Source organism: Trachypithecus francoisi, unplaced genomic scaffold, assembly GCF_009764315.1.
Source record: "Trachypithecus francoisi isolate TF-2019V2 unplaced genomic scaffold, Tfra_2.0 Lachesis_group11, whole genome shotgun sequence".
NCBI lineage: Eukaryota > Metazoa > Chordata > Mammalia > Primates > Cercopithecidae > Trachypithecus > Trachypithecus francoisi.
The window spans coordinates 101,456,885-101,479,297 of NW_022681456.1; the positions used below are offsets into that span (position 1 = coordinate 101,456,885).

Genomic DNA, 22,413 nt, shown 5'->3' on the forward strand with positions numbered 1-22,413 from the left:
ACCATATTTACCACTTACCTTGCATTCTATTACTTCCTCCATCACTGTGCCTTTCATCACGAATCCTTTTCATTCTTTTTTTTTTTTCTTTCTTTTTTTTGTATTATTATACTTTAAGTTCTAGGGTGCATGTGCATAATGTGCAGTTTTGTTACATATGTATACTTGTGCCATGTTGGTGTGCTGCACCATCAACTCGTCAGTACCCATCAATTCGTCATTTATATCAGGTATAACTCCCAATGCAATCCCTCCCCCCCCTCCCATGATAGGCCCCAATGTGTGATGTTCCCCTTCCCGAGTCCAAGTGACCTCATTGTTCAGTTCCCACCTATGAGTGAGAACATGCGGTGTTTGGTTTTCTCTTCTTGTGATAGTTTGCTAAGAATGATGGTTTCCAGCTGCATCCATGTCCCTACAAAGGATGCAAACTCATCCTTTTTTATGGCTGCATAATATTCCATGGTGTATATGTGCCACATTTTCTTAATCCAGTCTGTCACAGATGGACATTTGGGTTGATTCCAAGTCTTTGCTATTGTGAATAGTGCCGCAATAAATATACATGTGCATGTGTCTTTATAGCAGCATGATTTATAATCCTTTGGGTATATACCCAGTAGTGGGAGGGCTGGGTCATATGGTACATCTAGTTCTAGATCCTTGAGGAATCGCCATACTGTTTTCCATAATGGTTGAACTAGTTTACAATCCACCAACAGTGTAAAAGTGTTCCTATTTCTCCACATCCTCTCCAACAACTGTTGTTTCCTGATTTTTTAATGATTGCCATTCTAACTGGTGTGAGATGGTATCTCATTGTGGTTTTGATTTGCATTTCTCTGATGACGAGTGATGATGAGCATTTTTTCATGTGTCTGTTGGCTGTATGTATGTCTTCTTTTGAGAAATGTCTGTTCATATCCTTTCCCCACTTTTTGATGGGGTTGTTTGTTTTTTTCTTGTATATTTGTTTGAGTTCTTTGTAGATTCTGGATATTAGCCTTTGTCAGATGAGTAGATTGCAAAAATTTTCTCCCATTCTGTAGGTTGCCTGTTCACTCTGATGGTAGTTTCTTTTGCTGTGCACAAGCTCTTTAGTTTAATTAGATCCCATTTGTCAATTTTGGCTTTTGCTGCCGTTGCTTTTGGTGTTTTAGACATGAAGTCCTTGCCCATGCCTATGTCCTGAATGGTACTACCTAGATTTTCTTCTAGGGTTTTTATGGTATTAGGTCTAACATTTAAGTCTCTAATCCATCTTGAATTAATCTTCATATAAGGAGTAAGGAAAGGATCCAGTTTCAGCTTTCTACTTATGGCTAGCCAATTTTCCCAGCACCAGTTATTAAATAGGGAATCCTTTCCCCATTTCTTGTTTCTCTCAGGTTTGTCAAAGATGAGATGGCTGTAGATGTGGGGTATTATTTCCGAGGACTCTGTTCTGTTCCATTGGTCTATAGCTCTGTTTTGGTACCAGTACCATGCTGTTTTGGTTACTATAGCCTTGTAGTATAGTTTGAAGTCAGGTAGCGTGACGCCTCCAGCTTTGTCCTTTTGACTTAGGATTGTCTTGGCAATGCGGGCTCTTTTTTGGTTCCATATGAACTTTAAAGCAGTTTTTTCCAATTCTGTGAAGAAAGTCATTGGTAGCTTGATGGGGATGGCATTGAATCTATAAATAACCTTGGGCAGTATGGCCATTTTCACGATATTGATTCTTCCTATCCATGAGCATGGTATGTTCTTCCATTTGTTAGTGTCCTCTTTGATTTCACTGAGCAGTGGTTTGTAGTTCTCCTTGAAGAGGTCCTTTACATCCCTTGTAAGTTGGATTCCTAGGTATTGTATTCTCTTTGAAGCAATTGTGAATGGAAGTTCATTCATGATTTGGCTCTCTGTTTGTCTGTTACTGGTGTACAAAAATGCTTGTGATTTTTGCACATTAATTTTATATCCTGAGACTTTGCTGAAGTTGCTTATCAGCTTAAGGAGACTTTGGGCTGAGACAATGGGGTTTTCTAAATATCCAATCATGTCATCTGCAAACAGGGACAATTTGACTTCTTCTTTTCCTAACTGGATACCCTTGATTTCTTTCTCTTGCCTGATTGCCCTAGCCAGAAATTCCAACACTATGTTGAATAGGAGTGGTGAGAGAGGGCATCCCTGTCTTGTGCCAGTTTTCAAAGGGAATTTTTCCAGTTTTTGCCCATTCAGTATGATATTGGCTGTGGGTTTATCATAAATAGCTCTTATTATTTTGAGGTAAGTTCCATCAATACCGAATTTATTGAGCGTTTTTAGCACAAAGGGCTGTTGAATTTTGTCAAAAACCTTTTCTCCATCTATTGAGATAATCATGTGGTTCTTGTCTTTGGTTCTGTTTATATGCTGGATTACGTTTATTGATTTGCGAATGTTGAACCAGCCTTGCATCCCAGGGATGAAGCCCACTTGATCATGGTGGATAAGCTTTTTGATGTGCTGCTGAATCCGGTTTGCCAGTATTTTATTGAGGATTTTTGCATCGATGTTCATCAGGGATATTGGTCTAAAATTTTCTTTTTTTGTTGTGTCTCTGCCAGGCTTTGGTATCAGGATGATGTTGGCCTCATAAAATGAGTTAGGGAGGATTCCCTCTTTTTCTATTGATTGGAATAGTTTCAGAAGGAATGGTACCAGCTCCTCTTTGTACCTCTGGTAGAATTCAGCTGTGAATCCATCTGGTCCTGGACTTTTTTTGGTTGGTAGACTGTTAATTATTGCCTCAATTTCAGAGCCTGCTATTGGTCTATTCAGGGATTCAACTTCTTCCTGGTTTAGTCTTGGAAGAGTGTAAGTGTCCAGGAAATTATCCATTTCTTCTAGATTTTCTAGTTGATTTGCGTAGAGGTGTTTATAGTATTCTCTGATGGTAGTTTGTATTTCTGTGGGGTCCGTGGTGATATGCCCTTTATCATTTTTTTTATCACATCTATTTTATTCTTCTCTCTTTTCTTCTTTATTAGTCTTGCTAGTGGTCAATCAATTTTGTTGATTTTTTCAAAAAACCAACTCCTGGATTCATTGATTTTTTGGAGGGTTTTTTGTGTCTCTATCTCCTTCAGTTCTGCTCTGATCTTAGTTATTTTTTGCCTTCTGCTAGCTTTTGAATGTGTTTGCTCTTGCTTCTCTAGTTCTTTTAATTGTGATGTTAGAGTGTCAATTTTAGATCTTTCCTGCTTTCTCTTGTGGGCATTTAGTGCTATAAATTTCCCTCTACACACTGCTTTAAATGTGTCCCAGAGATTCTGGTATGTTGTATCTTTGTTCTCATTAGTTTCAAAGAACATCTTTATTTCTGCCTTCATTTCGTTATGTACCCAGTAGTCATTCAGGAGCAGGTTGTTCAGTTTCCATGTAGTTGAACGGTTTTGATTGAGTTTCTTAGTCCTGAGTTCTAGTTTGATTGCACCGTGGTCTGAGAGATAGTTTGTTATAATTTCTGTTCTTTTACATTTGCTAAGGAGTGCTTTACTTCCAATTGTGTGGTCAATTTTGGAATAAGTGCGATGTGGTGCTGAGAAGAATGTATATTCTGTTGATTTGGGGTGGAGAGTTCTATAGATGTCTATTAGGTCTGCTTGGTGCAGAGATGAGTTCAATTCCTGGATATCCTTGTTAACTATCTGCCTCGTTGATCTGTCTAATGTTGACAGTGGAGTGTTGAAGTCTCCCATTATTATTGTATGGGAGTCTAAGTCTCTTTGTAGGTCTCTAAGGACTTGCTTTATGAATTTGGGTGCTCCTGTATTGGGTGCATATATATTTAGGATAGTTAGCTCTTCCTGTTGAATTGATCCCTTTACCATTATGTAATGGCCTTCTTTGTCTCTTTTGATCTTTGGTGGTTTAAAGTCTATTTTATGCGAGACTAGGATTGCAACCCCTGCTTTTTTTTGTTCTCCATTTGCTTGGTAGATCTTCCTCCATCCCTTTATTTTGAGCCTATGTATGTCTCTGCATGTGAGATGGGTCTCCTGAATACAGCAGAGTGATGGGTCTTGACTCTTTATCCAGTTTGCCAGTCTGTGTCTTTTAATTGGAGCATTTAGTCCATTAACATTTAAGGTTAATATTGTTATGTGTGAACTTGATCCTGCCATTATGATATTAACTGTTTATTTTGCTCGTTAGTTGATGCAGTTTCTTCCTAGCCTCGATGGTCTTTACATTTTGGCATGTTTTTGCATGGCTGGTACCGGTTGTTCCTTTCCATGTTTAGGGCTTCCTTCAGGGTCTCTTGTAAGGCAGGCCTGGTGGTGAGAAAATCTCTAAGCATTTGCTTATCTGTAAAGGATTTTATTTCTCCTTCACTGATGAAACTTAGTTTGGCTGGATATGAAATTCTGGGTTGAAAATTCTTTTCTTTAAGAATGTTGAATATTGGCCCCCACTCTCTTCTGGCTTGGAGAGTTTCTGCTGAGAGATCTGCTGTTAGTCTGATGGGCTTCCCTTTGTGGGTAACCCGACCTTTCTCTCTGGCTGCCCTTAAGATTTTTTCCTTCATTTCAACTTTGGTGAATCTGGCAATTATGTGTCTTGGAGTTGCTCTTCTCGAGGAGTATCTTTGTGGTGTTCTCTGTATTTCCTGAATTTGAATGTTGGCCTGCCCTACTAGGTTGGGGAAGTTCTCCTGGATGATATCCTGAAGAGTGTTTTCCAACTTGATTCCATTTTCCCCCTCACTTTCAGGCACCCCAATCAGATGTAAATTTGGTCTTTTTACATAATCCCATACTTCTTGCAGGCTTTGTTCATTTCTTTTTCTTCTTTTTCTTTTGGTTTCTCTTCTCACTTCATTTCAATTCATTTGATCCTCAATCGTTGATACTCTTTCTTCCAGTTGATCAAGTCGGTTACTGAAGCTTGTTGATTTGTCACGTATTTCTCATGTCATGGTTTTCATCTCTGTCATTTCATTTATAATCTTCTCTGCATTAATTATTCTAGCTATCAATTCTTCCACTCTTTTTTCAAGATTTTTAGTTTCTTTGCGCTGGGTATGTAATTCCTCCTTTAGCTCTGAGAAGTTTGATGGACTGAAGACTTCTTCTCTCATCTTGTCAAAGTCATTCTCTGACCAGCTTTGATCCGTTGCTGGCGATGAGCTGCGCTCCTTTGCAGGGGGAGATGCGCTCTTATTTTTTGAATTTCCAGCTTTTCTGCCTTGCTTCTTCCCCATCTTTGTGGTTTTATCTGCCTCTGGTCTTTGATGATGGTGACGTACTGATGGGGTTTTGGTATAGGTGTTCTTCCTGTTTGATAGTTTTCCTTCTAATAGTCAGGACCCTCAGCTGTAGGTCTGTTGGAGATTGCTTGAGGTCCACTCCAGACCCTGTTTGCCTGGGTATCAGCAGCAGAGGTTGCAGAAGATAGAATATTGCTGAACAGCGAGTGTACCTGTCTGATTCTTACTTTGGAAGCTTCCTCTCAGGGATGTACTCCACCCTGTGAGGTGTGGGGTGTCAGACTGTCCCTAGTGGGGGATGTGTCCCAGTTAGGCTACTCAGGGGTCAGGGACCCACCTGAGCAGGCAGTCTGTCCGTTCTCAGATCTCAACGTCCATGTTGGGAGATCCACTGCTCTCTTCAAAGCTGTCAGACAGAGTTGTTCGGGTCTGCACAGGCCTCTGCTGCTTCCCCTGTTGTTTTTTAGCTGTGCCCTGTCCCCAGAGGTGGAGTCTACAGAGACAGGCAAGTTTCCTTGAGCTGCTGTGAGCTCCACCCAGTTCGAGCTTCCCAGCGGCTTTGTTTACATACTTAAGCCTCAGCAATGGTGGGCGCCCCTCCCCCAGCCTCGCTGCTGCCTTGTGGTTAGATTGCAGACTGCTGTGCTAGCAATGAGGGAGGCTCCGTGGCCGTGGGACCCTCCCGGCCAGGTGTGGGTATAATCTCCTGGTGTGCCCGTTTGCTTAAAGCGCAGTATTGGGGTGGGAATTACCCGATTATCCAGGTGTTGTGGGTCTCAGTTCGCCTGGCTAGGAAAAGGGATTCCCTTCCCCCTTGCGCTTCCCAGGTGAGGCAATGCCTCGCCCTGCTTCAGCTCTCGCTGGTCGGGCTGCAGCAGCTGCCCAGCACCGATTGTTTGGCACTCCCCAGTGAGATGACCCCAGTACCTCAGTTGAAAATGCAGAAATCACCTGTCTTCTGTGTCGCTCGCGCCGGGAGTTGGAGACTGGAGCTGTTCCTATTCGGCCATCTTGCTCCGCCCCCCTCAGTGAATCCTTTTCATTCTATTGGAAGACCACTTTTACGATTTCCTTTAGTACCAGTCTTCTGGGATAAACTCTTTCCATTTTGTTAGTAAAAGTGTTTCTTTTACATTTATTAAGATTGTCAAGACCGCTAGAAGCTGGGTTGGAGTTGGTGGGAGTGGTGACCAACTTCCGGTCTCTCTTCACTTCTAATGCCCTTCTTCAGGGCCCCACGCCTATGCACAGGATGGATTACCAGGGTCCCCACCCTTTGTGGGTCCTGGACTCCTTGGAGACTGTCAGTGCTGTCTGCTTAACCTCTCACTCCTCCCTAGGACACAAGGGGCCCCAAATTCTGGGCTTGTCCTTTCTCTTTCCCTGGCCTGACACTTTTTCTTTCTTTCTTTCTTTCTTTCTTTCTTTCCTTCTTTCTTTTTTTTTTTTTGTCTTGCTCTGTCTCCCAGGCTGGAGTGCAGTGGCACAATCTCAGCTCATTGCAAGCTACGCCTCCCGGATTCACACCATTCTCCTGCCTCAGCCTCCTGAGTAGCTGGGACTACAGGTGCTCGCCACCAAGCCCAGCTAATTTTTTGGTATTTTTAGTGGAGACAGGGTTTCACCATGTTTGTCAGGATGGTCTCGATCTCCTGACCTTGTAATCCGCCAGCCTCGGCCTCCCAAAGTGCTGGGATTACAGGCGTGAGCCACTGCACCCAGCCCATTTCTCTATTCTTAATGATCTGACGTTATGAGGCAAATAGTGTTGTTGCTTAACCTGGTTTCCTATGGATCTTTAGGGGGAAGGTTGATTGGAATGACCTAGTCTCCCCGTGACAGGGAAGAAAAGTCCCTCTCACTTGTTCCCTGCCCAGAACCCTATTTTCTCCAGAGTTAGTACTACAAAGACAACAGTTCACTATCGCCTACCTTAGTGACTTACTACAAATGGAGCAAAAGAGATTCATCTTCAACCTTGCAACTTTAAAGGGGCAAAAAAAAGATTCCCTTGAAAATCCTAGAAAACGGCTATCTTTGGAAAAATATGTCTTTATTACAGCTTCCTAGTTTTTTGCTGGTTCATTTTCACCATATGCTCAGCTTCACAAATTTTTTTTTAAATGTTAAGCAGATTGAAAAAGGGGACAAACATAAAATAGCTGGATAACTTTGCGAGTAACCATGGGGAAGTATGAAAATTTGTTTATGAAGTAATCATTAAACACTTAAGCCATGAGATGATGAAGGTTAACGTTTTGGAAAGAAAAGTTATTAAAGTTTCTTTAAGAAGCAACTTGATCCTGGCAGCCAAATTAGAAACAACAGAGCAGCTGGGTGACTTGTTGACCAGAATTCCTTACGCATTCTTTGGCACCAGGAATTGAGAAGGTTTATAGTCTCAATCCTACAACTGCAAATAGGCAATCATGAGTAAAATAAACTGTGGTTGTCCAGAGTAAATGCAGGTTAGGATGATAACCACATTCTCCTTCAAAGTAAATCAGTAAATCAATCAGTAGTTAGGAATTGAAAAGCAGATATTTAATAGTCACTTAGTGATAGTTATTCCATGTTACTACAATGGCGAGAAATGGCAGTAGTGAGAAAATTGCTAAGGGAAAAAAGAAACATCTTCACTATCATCATCAAAATATTTTACCATAGCTAACGTGTTGAGCACACCTTGCTATGGCACTCTTCAAAGCTCTTGACTTACCTCTTTCAACCTTCACAACTGCCCTCTGAGGTTTGTTCACAGTTTAGCAATTTGGAACCCAGTCTAGCAATGATTGCGAGTGAAAGGTCCACTTCTCTGTACATATCTTGACCAGAAACCATGTAAAGTAAAATAATTCATTCAGGAACTAGTGTGAATAGTTGGAGAATCAAAATTCTGCTATTGTTAGGAAACACAGATTCAATGAAATCTTCCTATCCATAAACAATTTATTTTCAATTTGGAGGCAAAAATAACACAAAAAACCCCTGATAATGGGTTTAGTGATGATAAATTGTAGCTAAAACTATAGTAACTATTGGGGTCCTTATTTTTGCCTATATTTCTTTAAAATGGCTCTTAGTCATATTTTTCATAGATTTTCCACATTTTTAGACATCAATATTCATAGAAATACTCTAATATGGCCATATAATCCTTGTATGGTAATTTTCAATTATCTGGTGCTATATTTGCAGAACAGTAAAATTCTTATAGAAACTTCCACTTCCTTAAAATAATCTCAAAGTACAAAAGATGTAATCTTCTTAGCTCTCCTTAAAATTTATTGGTAATACATTTATTCAAATGGAAGTGATAAAATCTAAAGCTATGAAAACACTTTGTAAGTGCTAGACTTTCATTTATGTGGAAGATGCATTATTATGTTTTAGGACCCATGCCTCCTTGCAGCCATCTTCCACTGGCTCACGGACAGTAAAGAGGTTTCCACTCACAGGGCAACCTATTAACAGACAGTGGCAGTCTGGAAGGCAGTGTTAAGAGGGATTTTAAGTTTGTATCTGGAGTTGATGTGCAAAACTATCACAATTGGTCAGTCATGTTTTTTATGTTCACAGAGAGTAAGTGGGTTTATGGCATGTTCTATGGGTTTGCTATCACTGTCACTCCTGATAGCACCTTTTGGGAGCTGTTATCTAAATTTTGGGCCAAGTATGAAGGGAACATATTAACATTCAAGTGTTTCCCTAAATACAAGTAGGTAGCAATGACAGCATTGTCAGGGAACTCATTTTCTTAGATGTAGGTGTAATGCTAATTCTCTGAAAAAAAGTTGTCAGATGAATAAAACGGGTTCCTAATCTCTTAAACTACATAATGGAGAAAGAATGAAATCACTGAACAAATGGGAGACGAAAGAGACAGAGGATGTGAAAGAAACTGTGAAGCCAGAATCTGCTTCTACTTTATCTTCTGTCTAACTGGAAAGGCCACAATATTCAGCTGTTATCCAAGATGTGCAAAATCTTAAAATTATTTAAGAACAACAACGACTACAACAACAAAAACCTGGCTGCCTCATTTACAGTAACATGGCCAAAAAGAAAATCTAAAAGACATTTTAGAAGAATTTGTTGTAAGCTACTGCGGAGCCTGAAAAGATTCATTCATATTCCTTTAGATTAACTCACACATGGAAAAATAGTCCAAGAAATAAGGCTTAGCGGCACAGCAAGGAAAGATGGGAGATTGTAATTTCTCGAGGGAAATTATCTGTCTCTAGATATAATCTTTATTTCTTGGCAAAGAAAAACTAGCATGGTAGATTTCCCAACTTCTTTAATAACATAAAATGCAAGCCATGTCATTGACTTACGGTCAATATTTTATTATGTCCTGGGTGCCCTGAGCCCATTAATTTTGGCTGCCCAAGGCCATTGTTTGCCAGGAGTATTTAAACTAGCTGGAGATAATTATATGAATAGGATTGCCTGTTAAAACAGGCCTGGCTTCATGGGTGTGCAACTTTTGTAGTCATACAGAAGGACTTCACTTTTGGTTTATGCGCCACTGTCACCATCCTGAAATTCTTAATAACTTTAGAAAAAAGGGTCCCTCATTTTCATTTTATGTTGGGCCTTACAACTTATGTAGCTAAAAATGCTAAGAATTGGGGTTGGGACATAGTGGACCTCAACACCATCAGTGAGTTGGTGAATTCCTTACAAAATCACTTTCGTAATTCAATACAATGCAAGTAAGTATGACCCATTAAATAGAACACATTAAAACAAAGTATTACTGTACAATATGGAAGAGAAAACACTTAATACTGATGACTGCAATAAATATTTTATGTAGACTAACCAGGATTTTACATTTTCCTCATTATTTGTTCTCTTTTCCAAAACAGCCATCAGTATTGAGCTTTATCATCTACAAACTAGCAATCATGTGTGAGTTCTTGATGTTAATTCCTCAGCCATTCTCCTGCAGTGACTCTAGGTTTTTGAGGGTTTGCTACTTACTTATATGCTTTTTGGTTGTATTTGTCTGCCTTTGCAGCCTTTCCTTGAAACTTTAAATAGAAGAAAAAGGAGAGCTTAATATAGCATTTTTAAAGGTACCTATTGCACTTCTTATATTCTTCTTGAGGGGTAGCTGAGCACTTGTAGCACACATGTAGTATGCATGTTCATGAATGTTGCACACGTGTTGCATGCATGCAACATGCATGTTCTGGCAAGTTACATGCATGAGGTAGAACCATGATATTCATGTTGTCTGTGTGCCTACACATGAACACATAGTGTACACATTAGTATGCATGTTGTATGCAAGTTGCACGCACTTTGTAGAATGTGGCATGCACATATGCAGGTTGCACACATTTTGTAACATGCGGTATGCATGTGCACATGATGCATGCATGTTATGTGCAAGTATGCATGTGAATTGCATGCAGAATACATGCTCTATGCTTGTGGCATGCATGTTGTAGGGTGTAGTAGGTTTGTTGCAAGCATGCAGTAAGCATGTTGCACACATGTAGCTTGCATGTTGTAGCATGCAGTGTGCATGTAGGAAGAATGTAGTATGCATGTTAATTGCATATGGTAGCGTATAGTGTATGTTACAAGCATGTAGGTTGCATGTTGTGCACTTAGTGTGCATGTATCACAAATGTAGCAAATATGGTGTGCACATCTCTGCATGTATGGTGTGGCATGCAACACGCATATTGCAAAGTGCACCTGTTGCCCCATGTAATGTGCATTGTACACGCACGTTTCATGCATGTAGCTTGCATGCCTCAATATGCAGTAAGCATGTTAAAAGCATGTAGGTCTGATGTGACATGTAGTGTGCATATTGCAAGCATGTAGCTTGTAGGTTGTGGCATGCAGGACCTATATTATACATACGCAGCATAAAGGCGACACACATACAGAAAACATGCTCCACACACGTGGCAAGATTGTCACATGCATGTATCTTGCGTGTTTTATTACATAATGTACATGTTACAAGCATGTAGTGCGCATGTTGTGGCATGCAGCATGCATGTTACAGACATGCTATAAGACTGTAGTATGCATACTGCATGCATGTGTCTTGCATGCCATAGCATATAGCTTGCATGTTGTGGCATGCAGTGTGCATTTATTAATGTAGCATGCATGCTGTGCAGATGTCACAGCACGTAATATACAGCTGCAAGCATGTTACAAACATTTTGCAGTGTGTAATGTGCACGTTGCACGCATACTTCACACATGTTTCAACATGTAGCTTGCATGTGGTGCGCATGTTACTAGCATGTGGGTTGTATGTTGTATCGTGTTGCAAGCCTGTAACTTGTATTTGGCATGAAGTGCGCATGTACTACGTGTATAGCACGCAGACTCAATGCATGCATGATACATGCCCTACTCATGTGACACACACTTCACATGCGTGTGGTTTTACATTTTGTAGCATGCAATATGCATGTAGACTACATGCTCTACTCATATTGCATGCATGTATCTTCCATTTGTAGCATGTATTACACATGTTCCAGGTGCATAGCTTGAATCCTGTGACATGTAGCACACGTGTTGCATGCATGGCACACAGAGTAGCATACATGTACTCATCTTACAGTGTGTAAGGTGCATGCTGCATGCATGTTCCTCACATGTTGTAGCATGTGCTATGCATGTTGTATGCATGCTGTGCGCCCATTGCAGCATGTAATGTTCATGCTGCGTGCATGTTTCCTGCATGTTCTGGCATGCACACATGCTGCAAACATGCACGCAAGCTCTGAGCATAATGTGCACATACTGAAAGCATATTGTGGGCATGCTGTGCATGCATTATATGCTTGTGTCATGGATGTTTCATGTATACTGCACACGTGTCACATGCATGTCAGATGCATGTGGCATCAATGCTGTGCTCATTCATGTGGCATGCATGTAGCTTGCATGTTACAGGCATGCTACAAGCATACAGCATGCAGACATCACCCAAGTACCATGTGTTGTATGTTCCATGCATGTGTCACACATGTGTCATGCATGTAGTCTGCATGCTGCCGAATGCAGTAAGCATGTTATAAGGCTGTAGCATGAATGCTGCACATATGTAGATTGCATGTTGTAGCATGTATTGTGCATGTCACAAAATGCAAAGGTGCATGTTGTGGCATGTAGTGTGCATATTCTACATGTTTAGCATGCAAGCTCCCAGCATGTAGGATGCATGTTCTATACATGTGGCACGTATGTAACTTGCATGCTGTGGCGTGCGGCACATGTGTAGAATAGTGCAGTACACATGTTGTTCATATGTGACTTGCATTCTGTGGCATGTAGTTAGCATATTCTATATGTTGTATGCATGCATCGTGAATGTTTTACAAATGTATGCTTGTGACATGAATGTTGTTTGCAAGTGGTATGCATGCATGCAGCATGCAGCATGCATGTTGTATGCATGTTGTACACATATCTGCATGTGGCATGCAGGTTTTACACATGTACACATGTAGTGTGAATGTTGTATGTTTGTAGCACGCATGTTGAACACATGCTGTACACATGTAATGTGGAAGTTTTGTGCATGTAACCTACATGTAGTATATATGCATGACATATACGTGTAGTGTGCAAATAACGTGGATGGTGTACATGTAGCATGCATGCAGTATGCATGTTGTATACATGTATGCATGTTGTATGCTTGTTGTATATATGTGCCATGTTGATTTGCTGCAATCTTCCACCCATCACTTAGGTTTTAAACAATGCATGCATTAAGTATTTGTCCTAAAGCTATCTCTTCCCTTGACCCCCAACCCCTGACAGACCCCGGTGTGTGATGTTCCCCTACCTGTGTCCATGTGTTCTCATTGTTCAACTCCCACTTATGAGTGGGAACATGCAGTGTTTGGCTTTGTGTTCCTGTGTTAGTCTGCTAACATTGATGGTTTCCAGCTTCATCCATGTCCCTGAAAAAGACATGAACTCATTCTTTTTTATGACTGCATAGTATTCCATGGTGTATATGTGCCACATTTTCTATATCCAGTCTATAATTGATGAGCATTTTGATTGGTTCCAAGTCTTTGTAAATAGTGCTACAATAAACTTCTTTGTTTGTTTGTTTGTTTATTGAGATGGAGTCTTGCTCTGTCGCCCAGTCTGGAGTGCAGTGGTATGATCTCAGCTCACTGCAATCTCCACCTCCCAGGTTCAAGTGATTCTCCCGCCTTAGGCTTTCCGAGTAGCAGCTGGGATTACAGGTGTCCACCACCACTCCTGGCTAATTTTTCTATTTTTAGTACAGACGGGGTTTCTCCATGTTGGCCAGGCTAGTCTTGAACTCCTGACCTCAGGTGATCCACTCACTTTGGCCTCCCAAAGTGTTGGGATTATAGGTGTGAGCCATTGCGCCCAGCTGGCAAAACCAATTTAATTACATATATATGCATGAAAGTTCCCAAAGAATTGTGACTCAAGGAGGCACTTAGAATTGAAGGCTTATACACCATCTTAGGCTAGACAAAGGAAGAGGGATTCACTTCTGGAGTATCAGGGGAATGTGAGGGCGGGGAGGTGAGGGCAGCACGGGGAGTGAGGAGAGGAAATGTGTAGTAAATAAGGGTTGTTTTTTTTTTTTTTTTTTGATCCTCCTGCCTAGGCCACCCAAAGTGCTGGGATTACAGGTGTAAGCCACTATGTCAGGCCTCATTGGCCATTTGTATATCGTCTTTGGGGAAATATTTATTCAGATCCTTTGCCCATTTAAAAATTGGATTATTTGTGTTTTTATTGAATCATATGAGTTCTTTATATATATGCTAGAAACAAAACTCTTATTAGATATATTATTTGCAAGCATTGTCTCCCATTCTGTGCTTTTTTTTAAATTAATTAATTAATTAATTTTTTTATTATACTTTAAGTTCTAGGGTACATGTGCATAACGTTTATATCATGTATAACTCCCCAATGCAATCCCTCCCTCCTCCCCCCTCCCCCTGATAGGCCCCAGTGTGTGATGTTCCCCTTCCCGAGTCCAAGTGATCTCATTGTTTGTTGTTTTAGTATGTTTGTTACACAGATAAGCATCCTGTCCAGTGCTAAGAATTGTCTCTGGAGTAGTTTTTTTTGGGGCATGAGAGGAGATACTTTTAAAAATGGAAATTCATGGCCTGCTTTTAGACAGAAAATGGGGGCACAGAGAGCTAATTGTCTTCACCTCAAAACAATCATGATGCCAAACTGGCATGTTTTGGCGAGGCATATTCTGTTTGTCTTCATACCTTTAGTCTCCAGTTCCCCAGAAGTCAGAACTAATGCTGTGTGGCTCAAGACTCCCACCATAAACCATAGCATTAGACTGTCCAGTGGCCAAAACTTCTAGGAAAACAGACATGCCTATGAGGCAGGACATTCTAGGCAGGGGGCCTAGAGGTGATCTTCTAATTGCTGAGGCAAAGGTTAGACCTTTATTTCAGTAAGGTTCTTTACTGCATAGGTATAATGAGCACACATCCCATTACTTGTCACTCAAATTCAAAATTATAATACAAATAATGACCAAGCATATTTCATTTGATAATGTGCTGGAGTGAATTCGCACTGGTTCAAAAAATTAATTCTTACATTCTTAGGAATTTTGCAAGCCAGTTGTTAAACACAATTTTGTACAAAATTAAGTTATAGAAACCATTTCTACAAATTCGATTTAAATGAGTATAATAAATGCTCAAAACTCATCATGTTTTAATTATTTCACCGTTAATATACTCTTGGTCTTATTTATAGCTGCTGTATCCATTTGGTAAAAATGTTGTAGAATAACGTGCTGCTATATATCTCTTCCCGTCTCTGTGTTCAGTGAGGTCACATTGGTTGCATGAAATCAAACATGGTGAAAATATTTGTACCATGGAAATCAGCAAATGCTATGAATCAGGATTTAAAATAAAATATTCTTTGAATTGGAGAAACATCTCTCTGCTCATTCAACTGTGACTAGCGCAGTTACGAGTATTTTATAGGCTATGACAACATTGGAATAAATGTCTGATACTTTATTTTGAAATATAAAGTACATCTAGAGCTCTTGATTCAGAAGTAATAATTTTCTTAAAAAATTTAACTCTTCGGCCTGGGTGCAGTGGCTCATGCTGGTAATCCCAGCACTTTGGGAGGCTGAGGCGGGTGGATCACCTGAGGTCAGGAGTTCAAGAACAACATGATGAAACCCCGTCTCTACTAAAACAAAAATTAGCTGGGTGTGGTGGTGGGCGCCTGTAATCCCAGCTACTTGGGAGGCTGAGGCAGAAGAATCACTAGAACCTGGGAGGTGGAGGTTGCTGTGAGATGAGATCATGCCATTGCACTCCAGCCAGGGCAACAGAGCGAGACTTCATCTCAAAAAAAAAAAAAAAAGAGAAAAGAAAAAAAAATTAACTCTTCATTCAAATCTGTTTGGTATAAGTCTGACTTTAATTTAAAATGTAAATTTATACAATGGCATTTTAGTGCTTCCTCTGACATTTCCTGTAAGTTGTAGAGGTTGTATAAAACACTAAAAGTAGCTTTTTGATTTATGTATAATTAAAATGTAAAATAAAATATGTTATTAAAATTACATTCAGATGAAAACAGTGTTCTTTTCTATTATACACAATAATTTCTAAGACTATGGATATTAGCTTTGCAATGTTGCAGCAGTTTTCAAAGCCAGAGATTCCACTCTTTGAAGAATTCTGGTAAATCTTTGATATTGATGTGGTTCAGGACATGCTACTCCAAAATATGACACCTTGACATATTGAATATTTTAAGCCAAAATAATTCAAGAAATGGCAGGTGCAGGAAGGACTTTCTGATCTTCCTATGAAACAGGTCATAAGATGCTCATGTGAGAGGTGCCCTTCCTATCTTCCAAGGAGATTGTCCTTATTTCCAAAGCTGCAGTGATTCCCAGATAAATATGAACAAATAGGCCTTGCTAAGGTTCCCCCACTTTACAACTCTTAGTTCACACCCATTTTTATCCTATCATATTTTTCCATGTTTCTTTATTCTTCAGCAAACATAGTTTGAAAACAATCAGGTTTAGCTATTTCTTTGGGTCTTCAATTCCTTATGAAGTCTCCTGTGTCAGGTAAAACATATACTAAACGAATTTGTATGTATTGCTCTTGTTAATCTGTCTTTTGTTACAGAGATCAAGCCAGGAACCAAACAAGGTAGGAAGAAAAAGACAGTTTTTCTCTCCTGCAATATGTTTTATTACAATGTACATAGGTATACTTTAATCTTGTAGTAATATACTGACAAAGTTTATTGCCTGAGTGCCAGAAAATGCAAGGTCACAAATAATTTTTGATACTCTTAAATTGTATTACTGTGCAGATGACGCAGAGAGAGGCTTTAGGGTTGGAAGGAAAGACAGTCTCCATGGAGAGCCCCTTTCTCCCCCTGGGGCTGCAGCCGCCACGCTACCACTATTGCTTCTGCTGTCACCAGTCTGGGCCCAGGTCTGGGCACAGCCCATGGCTGCCCAACACCTGCCCTGTCAGTAATATTTAAAGAACTAGATAACAAAAATTTATGTTTTAATGTAAACCATATTATCATCTCTTTTGTAAATGATATTGTCACCTTTGTGATATTGCATTTGGCCATTTATATAGGTTATATTTGAATAGATGATATCATTAGGCTGAAAAAAAGCACAGGGGACAGTGTTAAAATAAAAAAAAATTATTCAACAATACTTGTTAAAGCATGGTAGAATTTATTCGGGACCATCATCATAGTTATAGGGACCACTGCAATGTGGTCCTTCAGTGGGGAAGAGAGATTGGACTCAACTTCAAATACAGCAAGAACCCCCTACCCTCGATATCTGATCGCTCTCTTGCCAAACTGACTTAGTAGTGTTCTTTGCTAAAACTGGATTTTACAAGGAAGTACACTGACAGTGCTAGGAAAAGATTCAGAAAACTAACTAAAGTTTGGTCAAGCAAAGAATTGTTGTCAGCAGTAATCTGAAATTGTTTTTATTACAACATCTTGCCCTTGATTTATTTTTAGTTGTGTCCTAATTTCTTTTAGAAATATGGTCCATCTTAATTTGCATGAGTGACTTAATCTATATGAGCCTCAGAGAGGTATTTCCACAATAATTTATGTTTTATTATAAATTGCTTTGAGTGGACACAAGGTGTTTTAGGAGGTAGTATTGCTCTAATTATCAATCCTTTAAAAATAATCAGAGGCTAAATAACAAGAATTAAATCTAATTTCCTTTTGGACCCCTTTATTAGCCAAGATGGATGTTTTCCACTTTTTAACAGAGAAGCAAATGGCTTGATGGGCTGGCATATCAATGTAAACCTCTCTCTGACATCAGTACTTCTATACTTTTCCTACAACACAGAACAGTATTAAATCAGAAGGTGATGCGGCTGTGAATAAATAAACTAATTTATTTATTATTATTTCTTTTTATAGATAGAGTCTTGCACTGTCCCCAGGCAGGAGTGCCATGGCATGATCTTGGCTCACTGCAACCTTCACCTCCCGGGTTCCAGCAATTCTCCTGCCTCAGTCTCCCAAGTAGCTGGGACTATAGGCGTGTGCCACCATGCCCAGGTTATTTTTGTATTTTTAGTAGAGACAGGGTTTCACCATGTTGGCCAGGATGGTCTCGATCTCCTGACTTGATCTGCCCACCTCGACCTCCTAAAGTTCTGGGATTACAGGCGTGAGCCATTGTGCCAGGCCCGAAGGAACTAATTTTTAAAAATATTTAGTGGTTGGTTGTCCTTGACAAGACTTGATGCATTTCACTATTCTAAATCAATCTCAAATTTGTCATCTGAGAGCTAAATAGAATAAAGATGCCACTGAACTTAGAGGAAAGATTATGTAACCAGGAATCCCACTTTGAGGCTTCCTTTATCTCTTCTTTTTATGATCTCTTTGGAGTCTCAGCCCTGAGTCCTGCACTACTCTCCATGTTCATAGAGCACTCTGATACTGTTTCCATCTAAAAAAGAAAACAACTCTGAGAAGGAGGTGGCCAGAGCTCTTTCTTGGACAAGGATGACTTAAGGATGATTTGAGGAAGGAAAAAAGACTTTCTCTCTATAAAAATCTTCTATTAGAGGTCATTCTTTTTTCTTCTTTTTTGAGGCAGGGTCTCACTCTGTAGCCCAGGCCAGTCTTGAACTCCTGGCCTCAAGCAACCCTCCTGCTTTGGCCTCCCAAAGTGCTTGGATAACAGATGTGAGCCGTTGCACCTGGCTTAGAGTCACTCTTTTGGGTTAAGATGTTCTCTCTAGAAAGCCTTTGTTAATTATAAGTAAGGATTGATACCTATTACATCAACTATGATTCCAGCAAAGATAACTTCACTATCTCAATCAGCTGTTAACTTAGAAAGCTAGACTTTTATGGTGTTAAACACACATACACACACACACACACACGAGCAGCTTTGGGTCTTCCAATCCTATACTTAGCACATTGTAGTACAAATAATCTCCTTAATATATTTGTATTAAGTTAATAGGCAAATGAAGAGGAAAGGCTGTAGTGTGTTTTATGGGAAGATAGGCTCAGGTGTGTCTAGATATTAAAGTCTGGATATTAAGGTTACCAAGGGTGAAAGATTTTGATGAAAGAATGAAAACATCCATGTCCAAGATTTCCAGTTTCATTTCTCAGTCACTAATTTGAAGTCACCAAATAAACAAAGTGAAAATGGGTGAAACGTACTTTGAGTTACAATAAGTTTATCTTAATTCATTGACTTTTCAACTGCTCAGATGTCTTAAAATTTTTAAAAAAATAACTTGCTACAGTAAAAAGCCACACAAATACTCATAGCAGAGGAACAATTTCTGGATTTTATTTTTTCCGTCGGTGAGCTTTTTAAGGATTTGGGGAGGATGAGAATAAAAGAGTGACTTCTTATTTTCAGCTTTTCTATCTGGATGTGTCAATTCCTCGTAATTTCTAACACAGCAATGGAAATTTACAAGGTGCCTGAAAGAACAAATAGAACTTTCAGACCTGGAGAAATTCTAGTAATCATCACTCTGGATATATTATTATAATTAGTATTTTAAAAAAGAAAACAATCTTTCAGAAAGACAGGAAGTTTAGGAGGCAAAGCCAGAGGCCCTAATACAAATCCCCCCTCCCATCCCCCCATCCCCACCTTCTTCACTGCCCTTTACTGAATTAGCAGGAACAGTTCAAACACGCCCACAGCCCAGGAAATAATGAGACCCAAGTGATCCAGTTAGATAGAAAAAGTAGTTTGCTTTTTGCTTGGCATCTCCCAAATTATCTTGAGTTTAAACAAACAATAAAATAAAAAATGTTTCAGAAGCCAAGTCGGCTCCCAGGCCCTCACCAAAACTCGAACCTGGTACTTTTCGTAAGTGCGGGCCAAGAAATGGGCGGCAAGTTAAAGAGTTAGTGGCGCCTCTGAACACACCCCGGCAGGGCGAGCAGGTCCTTGTCCAGGGAGACTCCTTCTCCTGGCTTTGGAGAAGGTGCCTCCTGTCCCCGCGGGTTCCTCCGTAGGAGGCTGGGTCTGCGGGACGCGGCGCCGGGCGGGTGAGAGAAACCCCGGGCAGAAGAACACGCAGCCGGCGACTGGACGCGAGCACGGGGCGGGTGGAGAGCGTCTCACCGGGCACCGCTGCTGTTGTCCCGGGTGCTGAAAAGCCGGGAACTTCCCGGGAAGCAGCGGCACTTTTCACCCTGGATGGTGGGTGTGGGGGCTCCAGGCTGCGCACCTGCTAAACCCGCCTAGTTGCCCAGGGAGGGGTCCGCCAGATGTGCCCCTCCCCAGCCTCGTTCGGGGAAGAAGGATGGGGGCGGGGGCGTGGGGGTGAGCACAGCCCGGCACCGCAAGTGGGACCCCAGGGTGCCCTTCTCCGCAGCTCTCGGGCTGCCGCGCGCGGCGAACCCCGCTCCACCTGCACGCGAGGCGGGCTGGGGGCAGAGGGCGCCGAGCTGTGGGGGGAAACGGCCCGCGTCCCGGGATTAGGGGGTGGAGGAGAGAGCGAGCGGGCATGCGCAGTGGGGCGGAGGAGGTGGCGATGGCCGGGGGAGGCGGGGGGACTGCTGTTTATTTGCAGCTGGGCCAACTCGGCGGCGCAGGAGGCGGCGGAGCGCGGGGCGCTCGCGGCGGGTCCAGCTGCCGCAGCACCATGCCCGAGCCCCCCTCCGGGCAGCCGCTGCGCGCCGCCGGGGCCCCGGTAGGGGAGGATGCCAGACGCCCGGGAGAGGCCAGGGCAGCAGCGGCGGCGGCGGCGCGATGGTGCTGACCACCTCTGCCCGAGGCGGCGGCGGGGACCGCGCACCCTCCCGGCGGCGGGGCTGCGGGCTCGCGCCGGCCGGGGCCGCGGCGCTGCTGGCCGGGGCGAGCTGCCTGTGCTACGGCCGCTCCCTGCAGGGCGAGTTCGTGCACGACGACGTGTGGGCGATCGTGAACAACCCCGACGTGCGGCCGGGCGCCCCGCTCCGCTGGAGCATCTTCACCAACGACTTCTGGGGCAAGGGCATGGCCGAGAACACCAGCCACAAGTCCTACCGGCCGCTCTGCGTCCTCACCTTCAAGTGAGTCTCTCACCTCGCGCTAGCCGCCGCTGCCTCCTCTACCCTCCGCCCGTCCCTCGGTCCGGGAGAAGTTGCGGAACTGACTTGGGGACATTTCATTTTTGCCGCCCTTTCCCTCCACACCTCCCTCCTCTCCAGGATGTGCATGGCACTGTGCTCTGGGATCCAGTGCCCGGCTTATCTGGGCTCTCGGGGCGGTTCGGGAGGCGCCGGCTGGGGAGTTGGGATCGAGTTTTTCAAGTGTCTGCGCTCTCAGCGGGCTTCTCTCTCTAGGCAGGGCTGGGAGCGGGCTGGTGGAACCGCCTCCGCACCCCATCGTCTGCCGGATCGTGACCAAGTGGGACTAGCGCGGACCTAGAGGGTTCCGGAGGGGTGGCGGTGGTAGCTATGCTTCCAAGTTGAGAATTTCTCGGAGGCTGTTGGGCAGCTTTGCAGATGAGAAATGTATCAGCCCCTTAAGGATTTCGTTCAGATGAGGCGAGGCGGGAGCCTTGAGCTGACAGGGCTGCGTGGGTTTAGGAGAGGGAGCTGAAGAGTCTCCCCAGCCCCCAGCCCCCGCCTTGCACCCTTGGCTGCTCCCCGAGGCTCTCCAATCTGCCAGACCGCTCTGCATCTAGACTTTAGAAGGTGCAGAGAGAAGTAACGCAGAGCCTAGGCTTCTCCAGGGACCCTGGGGTCCTAGCCGAAATAGTTTTTCTTTTACAACCTCGGAATCGTGATTCAGCGTTTCTGGTGTGAATAAGTGTAAAGGGAACCGAGAATATGCCAGGTTTTTGTGGGGTGGAGTATTTTCTTTAATTTAAAAAGAAGCCTAGCTTCTGAGGAAAGAAGAGAAGCGCTCATTTGAGGGAAGTGCTATCTTACACAATCAGGAGCTTGACTCAACCCTTTATAATGTGGCTCAGCATTTAAGCTCATTTTAATGCGCCGGTCAAAACTGTTGAAATAATATTGGTGCGCTATTATCGGCGTTTTCAGCCTTTTTCCAACGGGTGTAATAGGAACCCGTGTTTATGGTAATGATTATTTGAGACTGGGTTGGCAGCTTGAAAAGCCTGCTCTGGCTGAGAAGCTTAGGCCTCTTGACAGGTGTCTCTGATGACTTAGAAAAGGAAACCATAGCAATCGGCAACAATTCATGGGCTTTTGACTTACGTTTTCCACTGAAAGTTTAGTGTTTTTAAGGAGAGTGAGAAAATTACATATTTGACTTTGAAGAGAATATGTTATAGACATTTGTCCTCTTAGAAAGTTGTTCTGGTTTTCTGCTGAAAGATCACCTCGGCTAACCTCGATCGTTATTCAGTTTCCCAGATGTTTCTTAAAATCTCCTTGGGACGAATATAAATGTTTCACTTCTAGATTGACCTGCTTTTTCATTTATTACCGTCAGGGTTGTTGGTTAATTTAAGGTGTGCAAATTCACAGCATGAGATGTGCTTGCTGTCTTTGTAACAGCCATGGAGACCATCCTGGTCACAGGTCTGAGTATTTTTCAATTAAAAAGGGCAGAGTCATATGCCTGTACCTACTTGCTGGAGAGTGGGGAAGGGTGTTTTCACTTCTTG

At 42.2% G+C, this 22,413-nt stretch overlaps 1 protein-coding gene across 3 annotated transcripts in view; it reads left to right on the plus strand.

Moving 5' to 3' along the window:
* The first annotated feature begins 20,357 nt into the window (after window positions 1–20,357).
* TMTC1 (transmembrane O-mannosyltransferase targeting cadherins 1) overlaps window positions 20,358–22,413 on the plus strand; it is a 294,086-nt gene continuing 292,030 nt past the window's right edge. For 2 of the 3 annotated variants that reach the window (XM_033222533.1, XM_033222534.1), the window contains exon 1: window positions 20,358–20,845. In XM_033222533.1, coding sequence (XP_033078424.1) covers window positions 20,544–20,845 — 302 coding nt within the window. In that variant the 5' untranslated portion in view covers window positions 20,358–20,543. The remainder of the gene's footprint in view (window positions 20,846–22,413) is intronic. The other variant, XM_033222535.1, reaches the window with a different exon arrangement.